The 15,030-nt window shown below is 34.1% G+C and overlaps 1 protein-coding gene across 1 annotated transcript in view; it reads right to left on the reverse strand.

Annotated features, from left to right (window-relative positions):
* The window catches only part of LOC106465415 (trifunctional enzyme subunit beta, mitochondrial-like), a 45,498-nt gene that overhangs the window by 5,212 nt on the left and 25,256 nt on the right, over positions 1-15,030 (reverse strand). Inside the window, 2 exon segments of the mRNA XM_013925642.2 lie at positions 3,258-3,445; positions 10,797-10,884. Coding sequence (XP_013781096.2) covers positions 3,258-3,445; positions 10,797-10,884 — 276 coding nt within the window.

Below are 15,030 nucleotides of genomic sequence, written 5' to 3' on the forward strand. Positions count from 1 at the left end.
CTTTAATTCTTCATTTACTGTTCCATGTTTTAAGAAAAAGTAAGTTTAAGAACTTATTTCTAAATAGTAATAATCTATATACATATATAATGCATAATAATTGAAAATGTGACTGTATTTTACAACATACTAGTCGACTAAAACACAGCCAAGACAAGTCACTTTGTAAAGACTAAAGGTCAGTTTTATATTACTGGATACGGCAACATGATTGCATGCGAGTTGTATCATTGTAACTTCTGTATTGTTAGTCAAGCATGACTGAAAGGTTAATATAATAAAAATAATAAATATATATAAATGTATAATGTTATGAGATTTAAGCTATTTAGTCTAAATCTTTAAGTTTTCATGTTATATTCTGTTGTCATTCTAGAATGAAAGAGGCATAATTGATGTATATATATTTCCTAATTTTTTATGGTAGTTACAAGATTGGTCAAATAAACCAAACCTGTACAGAGATTCATCAGTGAAAATAAAATATAAAGTTTTTGTCTTAAGAAATGTTTGATAACTATCTGGATATTACAAATATTTTGCATGTGAGATTTGAACATTAAATTAAGACATTTACATAATTATCTTTATCATCATATGAATTGATATGTATTTTTGAATTGGTTGTATAATATAATATGGGCCATTTCAGACTTCTATTAACTCTTTCACCACGGGCTCAATCCCTGGGACCGACCTTGTAACCATTTTATGCTTGTTATAGTTTTCATGCTATAACTTTTAAATGAGTAAGTGTATATTAACAAACTTTTGTAGATTATCAGTAAACATTACAATGCATTCATATGCAAAATATAGATTTTTTATATTAAGTCAAAAGGTTTGTTAAGCAATGTTTTTCTCGTGACTTTTTTCATTTTATGATTAAAAATACTTTTATGGATCAGAAAATCGTTGTGGCCCTCATGACAGAATAGCAGACAAATTATCAGTAAGTTTTACCTGTGTATTACAACTTGAAGATTTGAAACAAGCCTTAACTTCATGTAACTCTGTCCAGTATGTCATCTCTGCCAAAAATATTCATGTCCTTATCAGCTATATTAGATACATGATGTCAGAGAAGGTAGGACACAATCACAAAACAGTTGCAATATGAGCATAGCATCACAATCAGGCTTTGATTGTGTGGGAGTGCCAGAGTAAATTTCACTCCCTTGTATAGAGAATGACATAGGAACCCAGCATTTGTTGTATTCACTAAACCAACCTAATATATGTACACATAGTCACCACCAGAACATTAGGCTTCAATGGCACACAAATCCCATGGTCTCTCTAACCCTAAAATTCTTGCACCAAGATGACACTGGCCCAGTTATCCTGACCAAGCTTGCAACCACCAGGTAACCATAAAAGTATAATACAACTTTTAACATAGTAAGTATATCTTCATGAAATTTGGCAAGATTTTAGTAAAAATATCAAGTCTTTTGCATACAAAAATAAGATTTTGTAATTAAGTATTTCTACTAAAAATTTGTCTGTGAACATATGAAGTCACAGTGTGACTCAGACCACTCCGAGTGCAAGGTAAATTCAATGTTAAGATTAAAAACACATTTTTTCATCTTACAGTTTTCTAATTTAATTTGCAAAACCTCTTGATTCTCATAAATAAATATCAAGTTTTTTTACAGTAAATCTTTATATCTGTTAAGTTTTCTACCTGAACACCATATATTGATTTGGTCGATTTGACTGACCTCTTAACCACCACCACAAAAAAACTTTTTTCCTTCTAGAATGACTGCAGATTGTAACAGAAGTTTGTTTGTATGTAATTAAGCACAAAGCTACACAATGGGCTATCTGTGTTTTGCCCACCATGGGTATCGAAACCTGGATTCTAGCATTGCAAGTTTGCATACATACCCCTCTACCACAGAAAATTACAATTAATTATCATAAGCAGCCTAAGGCTCATAACCATTTACATTTGTTTTTATTTAATTTTATTGTTTAATTGCTCTTTAAACCATGTCTAACTATTAATCCTGTGCTACAAACTGCAAATCACACAACAAATGAATAGTTCAAGTTAGAGTACTGAATGATGTAATGAATATACTTCATCAAGAAATTGTTTATATTATTTTCATTATCTAGTATAACCTAATAACTTTCTAATTTTAGTCACTTTTATTACAATAAATAAAAAATATATTTAAAAAATGAGATATTTAACAGTTCATTTGAACTACTGTTTTTTTGCTGACAGCCCTTCATCAAAACTTATCCCTAGTTCCTTGTAACAATATTACTAATAAAATAATTTTCATTTACTTGAAATATAGACTAAAAAAAATACAAAATAATAACAAACACAAAGCAAACAATGTTCTATAACTACTGTAATTTACCTGGCTTTCTAACTTAGACATAAGTGACTTAAGATAATTCCCTTAGCTACTAAATGGCAATAGCAACTTTGAATCTGTAAGAAAAATAAGTAAAAATTTCTTCTGAGGCCAAGGTAACATTATACATTATTTAGTAAGTTAAATCTGTCTTTCTATTGGTTATAAGTTACATAATAGCAAATATCAGAGAGAACTATTGGCATTTGTGAAAGGAGAATATGATAAAAGGAAATGACAGGCAGGTATGCTTTTCTGGTTTATCTCTCCATACACAAAGAATCAAAACTATAAAAATTAGGCTATGTCTTAGTTATAGTAATACATATATATCATAATGACTAATTTACATTAAACTCAAGACATCGTAGAGGGGTATGAACAAACAGAAAATGGGCCAGTCGGCACAAATAAGGCAAGTGAAGAATTTATTTAAATATTCCTTTTCAAAATTAAGAAATTAAAATTTGATTTATAGGCTATGTTTTGATTCCATATATATTTGTATACAATGATGATAAAGAAGCTCAATTAAATTTTTAATATAACTAAAATATTGTGACATGTGCGCTAACTACCTGTATCAAGACAGTTAAAGCACAATTTTGAAACACGCTACCATCAACATGGCATGTACAACTTAACTTTTTGCAACTGCTTATGATAGATAACATGTTCACGGATACTTAGCCATTAAAACCACATTTCAATCTTACTTTCTTTCTTATGATATAGAAAACTATTTTAGAACTTGAAAAACACCCATCTTTCTGTATACATTACAGATAATAGATACTAAATTAATGCTACCGACCATACAAGTACTTAATGCTTCAATACTTAACAATTAGTCATCTTTTTTTTTATATCTCTCACCTCAGGAACAAAATATTTTGGTCGAAGCTTCATTAGCAATCCAACTTTCTTCCCCAAAGATTTTGCTTTATTTGCAGACAACATCAGTTTACGCATAGGCCGACTAAGCCTAATAGGTACATCAGACATGTAGTCAACTCCACCAGCTATTGCCACTTCACAATGACCCGTAGCCAATAAGTTCATTGCTATTAACAAACCATTTAACTTTGATTATCTTTGAAAAAAAATCCAATGAAGACAATATTATACATGTTAACATCATGTCATGATAAGAAAACATAGTGATCACTTGTGTGTTTGATTTTATTATAATGAAAAATTTATTTGATTAATCCATTATACGATTTGTTGAACTCCACAAATTAAAACATAAAAGTTCATATATGCATGTTATACTTACTTTCAAGGAAACAAGTTATTTTAGCATTTCATGCAAATTGTTTTAATATGAAGTAGTGCTACAAATTATGAAAAACAAGTTAGTTTTAAATTAAGAATAATTCACAAAATCTTAACCATGCAATCTTTGGAGGGAGTCTCAGACAAATTTATAGTTAAGGTTAAAATCAAATCAAAATTTTACCATCTTTGTTGATTATTTTCAAAATGTGTACATGTAGAAAAACATATACAATTAATAAGAAGGAACTAGAAAATATTCCAACTGGATCTATCTAAACACCTATTAAACTTTAAAAACAGTAGTCAATCCACATCTAGAGAACAAAGAAATATTTTTTAAACTTCATTTTAACAGAGAAAAACATGACAGAAGTGACCAATACAATTTTTTTTAATAACATATACAGATTTTAGAAAGAAATTTTTTTGTTTGATACAAAATTAAGACTTAACACAATAAATGATAGAAAGTTAACATTTTCCAAAATTCGAAAATGTATTTCCAATAATACTTACCTCTTTTCACACATAGCTATTACTCGACTGCCAGGGTTTCTCCCTTTGCCCATCTAAGCATCAGTCTGATTTTTTCTTACTTGCTCTAGTCTTATACTCCACTTAACTGCCCTTGGCAATATTTGTCTCATGACACTCTCCGCTAACATCAATGCACCCTCTATCTTGATACTGTGTATAAGCACCTCATTCAGATAATGTTATCACTTTTTTGAGACTGACTCTATCCCAATCTTTAACACCGTCTCTTAGTGGGGAGGAAGGGCAGAAGAGTGTGAACAGAGGTAAATATTATTGGAAATACATTTTCAATTTAAGAAAATGTTAACTTCCAAAAAATACTTACCTCCTCTCCTACTTATAGCTAGCATCCCACATTGAGAAGGTGGAGGAGCTGGTGAGGGCATTATCCATACAGAAAGCATCTGCATGGAACATGGGTGTGTAAATAGAACATTGGCACCCTAGTGAGGGAATCACACTACATCCAGAACAGGCATGCTCTTCATCCTGAACATAATCCTGTATCTTGGGTGGAATTGTATAAGAGTGATCATTACTATAGGCCAGCCCTAATCAGATAGCCAAGGTTCCACTACTCTGGATTGGAATTAAGGGGTCTTAGGCCCTATATCACACGTTGGTAGTTAGGGTATAGAGTGATGTGTTCCGAGCCACCGAAATCACGACTAGAAAGTAAGCAACACCAAAGTGGACAAACCTTCTCCTCCACCTGAAGAAGCCTGAAAGGCAACACAACAGACTCAAATGACAGGATCATGTATGCCTTACTCAACCAAAGAAAACAGAACTCATCCGGTCTAGAATTATGAAAATTCATCCTCACTCCCCAAACGTGTGGGTAAGGTACATTCCATTTGCCCCCAGAATTATGGGGAGGATGTGGAAGATAGACATAGAAATGTGACACATCTGATTAGACATGACTCACAGAAAATTCCTCATCTTCAAAGAAAGCCCAGAAGAAAAAATCATTGTCTAGCATCTTTCAAGGCATTAGAGCAGGTAACAAAACCTTCAAGACCCTCACTGAACATGACCACAATCTGATCAGACATAAAAGTGAGAAATAGTGATTGAATAAATAGGTGAAAAGGATTTTAACCCCTTTTCTGTCTGACAGTGTCTTGGGTAAGAAGAACTGGTCTGAGGATGTATAGATAATAAGAAGGCGGTTTGTGGACAAACAGTGCAAATCATTCTGACCAGTGATGTCTGTAGGTCAACAGCCACAAAAAATAAACCTTCAGGTTAAAGGGATACATGGCATATAAGTCAGGGCAAAAACAGGTACTGAGAAAGAGCCTATACTGTAATCTTAATATACCTATTAGGTAACTGGAATGGTCATTTGGATCCAAGGACTTGAGGAATCCGGAGAGTATAGGGACTTGTGTAGTCGCAATAAACTAACAATAATCAGTAAGGCTGCCTTAAACAGAGTGACTGTGGAAGATGCAAAAACCTCTGCCAAAGAGCCAGGTCAAAAACTAGTTATGGTTCGAACTTCTGTCCAAAATGGGTTCAACCTCCTCTCAATACACCATTGCTGATATGAGTGTTATTTCCATTGATAAATGTTCATCTCAGACTAAGCAAAAACTGTGACAGATACATGGCAACCTTAGAAATTAAACCTCAATGCCATGCAAAAGACTGCATAATCTCCATGCCTAAAACTTGAGCTTCTGGATAGCTGGGCGTATCAAGGCAGATCATGCTGAAGAAGAGGTGGATACTTCAGAAGGTACAGCAGAAGCAAAAACCAGGGTATAGCAGCCAATCTGGTGCTATCAACAGGACCCGACAATGGGTTGGAATGAACCATATTTTGTACCTTGTGTAACATAAGAAGACCTAGAGTTGTAATCCTGTCTTGTCCTGATGGAATGCAATCATTGCCAAAGCCCAAAAATGAGACAATAGTAGTTAGGTGATACAATGAGAGGCCAACCCACCATTTAAAATTGCATAATTAGAGCCAATTCAACAGAACCTTGTGATGCAGCATCTATTCTGTCAGGAGAATCAGATAGGACTGAGAATATCAACCTGCTACCATAGGCATCACCCATAGAACATGGCAAGCTAGTAGGATGATAAGATAGGAAAGGTCCCGAGAAAGGAGGTCCAAAATTAAAAAATAAGGAGCCCTGGACCAAGTGCCTCCTCAATGAGAAACACAAGACACCATCATAAAACTGTCAGAGAGAAGCTTGATGATTTTCCCTTTAATAATCTCAGATCATGATGCATTCATTGCCTGTTGAAGTGCAAGAAGGACTAAAACACTGTGTAGGAAAGTCTTTTAATCTGTGCATAGACCCTGGAATTCCTAACTGTTGGTATATGCACCTCATCCTTGAAGCAAGGCATTCGTGGAGAGATGGAACTCTGGACAAGGTAGCAGTAGAGGAACCCATATCACAGTAATGTCCCAACAGAACAACCCCTTGAGATCCAGAGTAAGAAAATTGGGGAACCAGTGAATTGATGTTTATGATCACTTGGTCACATAAAGACCATTAAAAGGATCTCTTGTGCTCTCGTCCCAAAGCCATAAGGGATTTGAGTGATACCCACAACCCTAAAAGGGAAAGAACCATCCATGCCATGGGAGAAGGAGAGGTGAGTAAGAATCTGGAGTCTTATTCCATAACATTAAGCCAGATGGGAGTCAACTGACCAACTGAGAGACAAGATTAAAAATAAAATGTACCCAGACAGATGACATATTGAATTGGAGCAAGAACATATGTCTCAGCCTTGAAAATGAAGCCTGCCTTGGTTGTTTCTGAAAGGATGTGATGTTCTGACAATTGATTAGATAGTTCCAGCAGTAACCGGTCGTCCATGGAATGGTGTGTGCATAGAGCGATGGAATGGAAGTGACGAGGAAAGTCGTACAAAATGGCAGAACCCACGTGAAGCCGATGCAAGTCAGAAGGTAAAAACACGGGACAGCAGTACATGACCCTTGAGCACATCAAACATCGATAGTAGTGGGACTCCACCACTATGGCAATGTGCAGACAGGAGCCAAATACAGCAAAAGTGTACATTTACAATCCCAGTAACAAATGTCAAATCAGATTGATGCATGAGTAACTTGTGAACCTTGGAGAATCTAGGCATGGATATAGAGGAGAAAGATCGATGACTGGACACCAATCTCCTGTCTGCACAGACCCAACAACTGACAGGAATAAAACCTCGGAAGAACTAGCACAAATCTCTCACTACCTCCAGACCAACCAAACTGTGATAGCCCTAGAACTAAATTCCAAATCCCAATGATCTGCAGGAGACAGAAACCCTACAGGTTGGGTGGATAACAGATGTGAATATATGAACTAAATGACTAATCCTGACTCAAAGACATGCAGTGCTCCTGGATTCATGGTTAAGATTACCACAGGTCCAGAAATTTTCAAAACCGAGCCTACACAGACCTTGAAGGTATACAATACTTATCAATGCTACTAATGATCTGACCAAGCAGTGGAACCCTTGAATATAGACAGAATCTATTATGAGTACTAAGGTACCAAGGGGCTGATGTTGGGGGTCAGGACCCATGAATAGGGGTGGAACTATGATTCCCTGTAGGAGGCAATAAAAATTCTAGACTCCCAATGACAACAGGGAAGAAGTTAGAAGCTTAAAATTGAACCAATGTGCATGTTAACAAGTAAATTAGCTCGTCATCAATGAAGTTGGCGATCCAGAGAGTCTTCCAACAAACTGAAGTGAAAGGAAAACAAAATGGTGGATTTTAAAGTTGGAAGTCCATACTTATCCTGTTACACCAGGGGACATAGATTTACTCAGTTAGCTACAAACTCCCTTAGAATCACAAAATTCCAGGAGCAGAAGTATTATTTAAGAGTCAGAAAATGCTTCCACCTGGCAGTGGTAGACTAAATCACAAAGTTCTGACAACATGTCAGATAGAGTATAACTGTTCCTTCACAAAACTGAGAAGCAAACCTTAAACCTTCAAGCATGAACCACAATATCTGTGGATAGAGAGAAAAACTAAACTTTCACTCCCAGGCCTTTCAACCATCAAGTAAGGAGCAGATTAAAAAGCAACCGGGAAAAAGCCCAAAACATCACATTCTCAAAGAACCAACAGAAAAAATAAATCAAAGGCAGCTCATACCAAAGTGGCCTCTTTTTTTTATTATTATTACTGATGATTGGAACAACATTTTGAGGTAAATTTGTTTTATTAGAGCAAAGCAACGTTGGAGCATCCACGTCTTCCACCCGAGGAAATCGAACCCCAGCACTACAAATCTGCAAACTCACCACTGTCCCACAAGGGGCCTGAAAAGCCAACAGACTACTCCACAAATTTGTACCATAGATTGGATTGCCAATCAGAATAAAAAAAATATTTAATTTTTTATTCATTTATCATAAATTACTATTACAAAAATCAACTAGATAATACTGATAACCTTCAAAATATTGCAATACTGGGAAACCTGTTAGTGACGCTTTGTCGAGAAAAAGTAATAACATTTTCTGAATGAGGTGCTTATATACAGTACCAGGATAGAGGGTGCACTGATGTAGGTGGAGAGTGTCACGAGACAATTATCGACAAGGGCAATTAAGTGGGTATAAAATACTGGAGCAAGCGAGAAAAAATCTGACCAATGTTTAGATGGGCAAAGAAATAAACCCTGGCAGTCGGGTAACAGCTATAAGTGAGAGCAGAGGTATTTATGTTTCGGAATCACAATACGTATCTTTAAAACTCTAAAAATGTGACTTATTGAAACATCAGAAAAATTATAATGTCTATCTTTAAAGCTCTAGTGGCTGAAAATGTGACATAAGAGAACATCAGAAAAATTATATGTCTACCTTTAAAGCTTCTGTGTTTGAAATTGTGACTTATATTACTTAAAATACTTAATTTACTTCACTTACTATATATTTTTACGTTCTTTTTACTTTTAGATCTTATAAAATTCATTTAATATTTTTTTACACAGTTTCTTATTTCATCTTGTTAAAAGATCATACTATTTCACAATCATGTCTGTTTTGTATTGAGTAAAAAGAAAAAAATGATCAAAAATAGAACAAATAAATAATATTGGTAAGTTGAACTATTTTTTTTAATTTTGTCTTGAACGTTCAAATTAATTTTTGTGCACAAGATGCAAAGTAACTTACTCTCACTTAACTCTCTCAACACGAGATTGGTAAAGTAGACCGACCACGTGACCTCTTTGTACTCGATTAAAGTCTTTATAGATCTAATACTTCTAATTCTCAACATAGTGTGTGTATATATATCTTCACAAAATTTGGCAGTGTTTCAATTCATATTATAAGTCTTTCACATACAAAAAGTCATATTTCTTAGTGAAGTATTTTTAATAAAATAAAGATTTGTCAATGAATATATTGAGTATTTGTTTTGAACAGTCTGTGTGCAAAGTAATTTTGATATGAAGAGTTCAATAATTTTGATGTTCTTCTGTTTCAACTAATGTAAGTGAATAGATGAATATTTTACAATAAAAGTATTTTGTATTTGTCTTGAAACCATTTCTGTGTGAATTTCTTTATTCAAAACATAAACCTCCTTAAATTGGAGGCTTGTGTGCTTAATCCACGACCTTATAACCTGGTATCAAACAAATATTATTTGTAACAAGTGTTCAGTTAAACCTAAACAACTACGTTCCACAAAAGCCACCCATTACACATGAAAGATCATGTAACTTGTAGGTTTTCATGTAACCTTTAGATCAAATCCTACAAATTGTTTGCAATCTATCAGTACGTGGAGGCTTACTGTGTCTTTTTGGTTTGCTCTCCCAACCATTGGTTTGGTCTTTTTGGTTTGCTCTCCCAAGGAGTTTGGAGAAATTGTTTTCCCCATCAATCTTCTCTAAGTTTATCAGCTTAAGTTTCAAATAAAGAATAACATGTAAAAATAGTTTTTATTGTGTATCTAAAAACAAATCTGGCATTGAGATAGTTGCTTATCTATACCTTTGTAGTGAAAGTGTTTAAATGAGACTTTTTAAGGCAAAGAGTCAAAATATGTACATATTTAAAATGTAAAACACATATCAATTGGCTCAAAACCATGTTTGTTACAAAAACCATCAGCTAGTATCATGAAAGCAAGGTAAACAATTTCAGGGAGACAGAGATTAAGTGAAAATGTAAGTTTCATTTACACTTTGAATTTATTATTATATTTAGGCATTAGTTAATCATAGAAAGATAGCTCTGAAGGTGCTTTATTTTTGTTTATGGTATTTTTTATTTTTAACAATTGACAAATAAAACTTCAGAAGCAGCCAATTACACTATTTAAAAACAAAACAGAATTAATTACTGTGAAATAGCACAAATAAAAACTTGTTTTATACTAGTAAAAAACAGCACATACATTCAAGTAAAAATGTATTGGGAATTTTCAAAACCAGACGTTTTTGTATTATTTTTATTAACCTTCAAAAATATCCAACCAGCTAAAAGGAATGCAAAAACAAAATATTTTCAATTGCTAAACTTATGTTATGTCCTGGCATTAATTCCTAGAGAAAGACTAATGCTTACCTGTATTTACTGACTGATTAGATGAAATACAAGCCTGGGTAACAGTGTGTGCAGGAGTTTTGTCAGAAAATCCTGCAGCAAGGGCAGCCTTGGGAAAAACAAATACCATTAACAAAAAATACAAATAATGTAACTTTCTCTGAAAAACAGCAGAAAATAACTAGTTTGTGAATTTATTGGAAAGCCTACAGGTGAACTGAAAAATTCTGGATCAAGTGTCTTCCTTCAACTTAAAATAGTTTAAAAAAAATGTCCAATAAAATATAAAGTAAGTATACACAATAACAAAGTAAGAAGTCATAGGCTTCCATAATATACATGTTAATATTTTCTTGAATCAAAAATGTATTTTCAATAATACTTACCTCCTCTCACACTACAGCTATTACTTGACTGCTAGGGTTTTCTTCCTTTGCCCATCTAACATTGGTCTGATTTGTACTCGCTTGCTCCAGTTTCTTATTCCCCAATTAACTGCCCTTGGCAATATCTATTTCGTGACACTGTCAACCTATGTCCATGTGATCTGGTATCCTGGTACTCATTCAAAAAAGATTATCACTTTTTCTAGACCGACCCAATCCACAATCTCTAACACCAGCTCTCGGTGGGAAGGAAGGATGGGAGAGTGTGAATGGAGGTAAATATTAATGGAAAAACATTTTTGATTTAAGAAAATGTTAACTTTCAAAACATACTTACCTCCCCTCACACTACAACTAGAATCCCACATTGATAACGTGTCTGCATAGAATGTGGGTGTGCCAATAGAAAACTAGTGCCCTAGTAGGGGAAACTGCATTACATTCAGAATATGTATGCTCTTCACCCAGAATCTAATTCATGCATTGCTGGTGGAATATGTCATCACTGTTGGCCAGGCCCCAACAAGATAACCAAGGTTCCACTGCAAGGGTTGGAATTATAGGGCCATAGTCCCTAAACTCCACATTGGTGGCTAGAGCATTTGGACCACAATATATATACTTGTGAGTGAATTCAAACCTGTAGCTACTGAGTGGTGCATTCCAAGCCACCAAAATCACGACAAGAAGATTAGCAGCATCAAACTAGACAAACCCTCACCTCAACCTGAAGAAGTCCAAAATGCAACACCCAAAACTCCGAATGACTGGATACTGTATGCCATACTCAACCTGAGGAAACATAATTCAATCAGTCTAGAATTATGAACACTCTTCCTTACTCCACAACCCCAGAATTATGAGTAGGATGTGGAACAAATTGTGCTCAACCAAATATCCAGGATTGGACCACTCTGCATTTGGAATTACGAGGAGGCAATGGACTGTCTTCCATGAACAATGTACTGGACTGATATTAATCAAAAAGAAGGGCCACACTCAACACAGCCAGATAGCCAAGCATTAAAATTCCCTAAATTTTTTAAAAGCAAACCGACCCTGATTTATTCAATCCAATGATCAGCTAGGACAAGCAGGATCCCCTTATACTTTACACATGATAGTCCATGAGTGGCAGCCCAGCATAGTATAGTATTACCACCCAGTCTGCCTCAAGGTGGTCTTAAGGAATACCACCTTTCTACAGAGCCTGTTGCAACCTAGATAAGGTATATTGTATTAATGGTTGCTCGTGTGGAATTTGTTTGATAAAAGCACACCTGCCTGGACAATATTCACCACAGAGTGGGTTCCTGTGAAAACAAGGTAAGGAGCCCTGGAAAGTAAAGAGACAATATTAGTAATTAAGATACTGACACCCCCTTATAATCTACTGGATGTTTTAGTTGAAAACCCTCAGAAGAAAATACTGCCACATCATGTAAATAATGTGAGATAAAAGTATTGGAGGAGGTCCACATACCAATCTGCACAATGTTCTCCAAAGGCCATTGAACTGAGCTGTGAAGGATACAGAAATATGACTAACCTGATGAGACATGATACGCAGAAACCTCTTCACCTCCAAAGAGAACCCAGAATAACCAATATGAATTAATTTCCATACCCACCTAGATAAAGCAACTGTGGATAAGGCTTAGGGCTCAAACAGATGTTGAGAAAAAGCATGTAATACCACTGTAATATCGTATTTACGTAAATGAAACAGTCATTTGGGAAAAAGGACCAGAAATGATTTGGTGAGGACAGAGAGCACTGGGGACTCAAATCATTTTTGTTTTTAAGTATCTAAAGGCAGTCAATAAGGCCACCTTACATAAGGCGACTGTGGAAGATGCAAAACCCTTGTCAAAGAGCCAGGTCATAAAATGAGTTATGATTGGCACTTCTGAAGGAAGTGGGTTAAACATCCTTACTTTACATCATTGTCAATATGTGCCATTTCTGTTGATAAATGTCCACTGTGGGATCTTCCAACACGGGTTTGTTTAATTTTACCAACCACGTGCCCTCTTGGAGCTCGCTTAACTCTCTCCACACGGGCTTGGTCAATTTGACCGACCACGTGACCTCTTTGTACTTGTTTAAAATCTTCATAGATTTAATACTTCTAACTTTCAATATATATAAATATATGTGTGTGTATATCTTCACAAAATTTGGTAGTCTATCAATTAACATTATAAGTCTTTCACATACAAAAAATCATATTTTTTAGTGAAGTATTTCTAATAAACTAAAATAAAGATTTGTCCAAGAATATATTGAGTATTTGTTTTGAATAATCTATGTGTAAAGTGATTTTCATATTAAGATTAAAAATAGTTTTCTTCATCTCAAAAATCCCAAATTTCACTTGTGTAATATCTAATACCTCCTAAATAATTTCAAATGTTTGTTTTCAGTAAAACTTTATATTTTATCCATTATTTTCTCTATCCTAACTCTATACAAGGTTGGTCAATTTGACCAAGTAGATTTAAACTCATAACATTACACATCTATTTATAATTAAATTTTCAAGGTTTATTGCCCTTTGAACCGTGTCTAACTACTATTCGTGCCATTATAAGTTGTAAATCACTTGGGGAATGTGCAGCTCACATTACGCTATTGAATTACATTACCCATGAGCTATTAGAAGCTGCTCACGTGTGTGCCTCGTGAAAAATATTTATTATTGTATATTTTACCTAAGCTAACATTAACTAACCTAAAGAGACATCTATTTTTACATTTTAGTTACTTTTATAATAATAAATAAGAATAAACATAAAAAACAAGAAATAAAGGACTTACTTGAGTTTTTTTTTTCTCTCGACTATCGATAACAGTTAACCCTACTTTTTAAACTAATGGTAGTAGTGCATTAAATAATTTTTATTTAATTAAATAATGCACCAAAGAACATAGATTAATAACATTCAAAAAGCAAACAATTTCCTCTAACAATCACAATTTTTCTGGCTTTCTAACTATGTGACAAGAGCCGTTACAAATGCATCCAAGCTAGCCATTGTGATTCCCATGAGAACCAAAATTGAATTAGTAGTGAAATTGACTATTTTGTGTTCAGAACAAAACGTTAAACAATACATCATTTTGATAGATCAAACCTTGACTTTTTATTGGCTTTGGATATATAATTAAACGTAAGAGAGAACTATTAATAAATCCTGAAAGAGAGGATGTGACATGAGGGGTCTGATTTTCTATTTGATAGCTCTGTTACGAAAGAAAATTGACGGCTATAAAAATTATGGTTTGTCTGATCAATGACGATTTTATAGTGAGTCATTTCTGATTAATTTAGTTGTTTCTTGGAGAGGGGGGGGGGGTAAAATAGAGATGAGAAGATACCTAAAGGAAATATGTCACGTGAGTCACAATACGGAAAATTCAGGATTTGTTTTTTAAATATTGGCTTATAAAATTAAGAACTTAAAACTTATATAATATAAAGATATGGGTTATTAGTTTAAATTTTATACTATACTAATTGGTATAACATAAACAAAAAGTAGTTTAATTACATTTTCAATGTAAGACACTAAAACCTTGTGTCATGTACAGTTAGGGATACCCGGGGTGAGAGGGTTAAAGTCTTTATACTTTTGATACTACTAACTTTTAATATAGTGTGTATATCTTCACAAAATTTGGCAGTCTTTCAGTAAAAATTATAAGTTCTTCACATACAAAAAAATCTGATTTTTAATGAAGTATTTTTAATAAACTAAAAAATATTTCTCCGTGAAAATATAGAGTATTTTTTTTACTAGTCTGCGTGCATAGTAATTTTTCATGTTAAAATTAAAAATACTTTTCTTCATCTCTAAAATCTCAAG

Source organism: Limulus polyphemus, unplaced genomic scaffold (assembly GCF_000517525.1).
Source record: "Limulus polyphemus unplaced genomic scaffold, Limulus_polyphemus-2.1.2 Scaffold1936, whole genome shotgun sequence".
Lineage (NCBI taxonomy): Eukaryota > Metazoa > Arthropoda > Merostomata > Xiphosura > Limulidae > Limulus > Limulus polyphemus.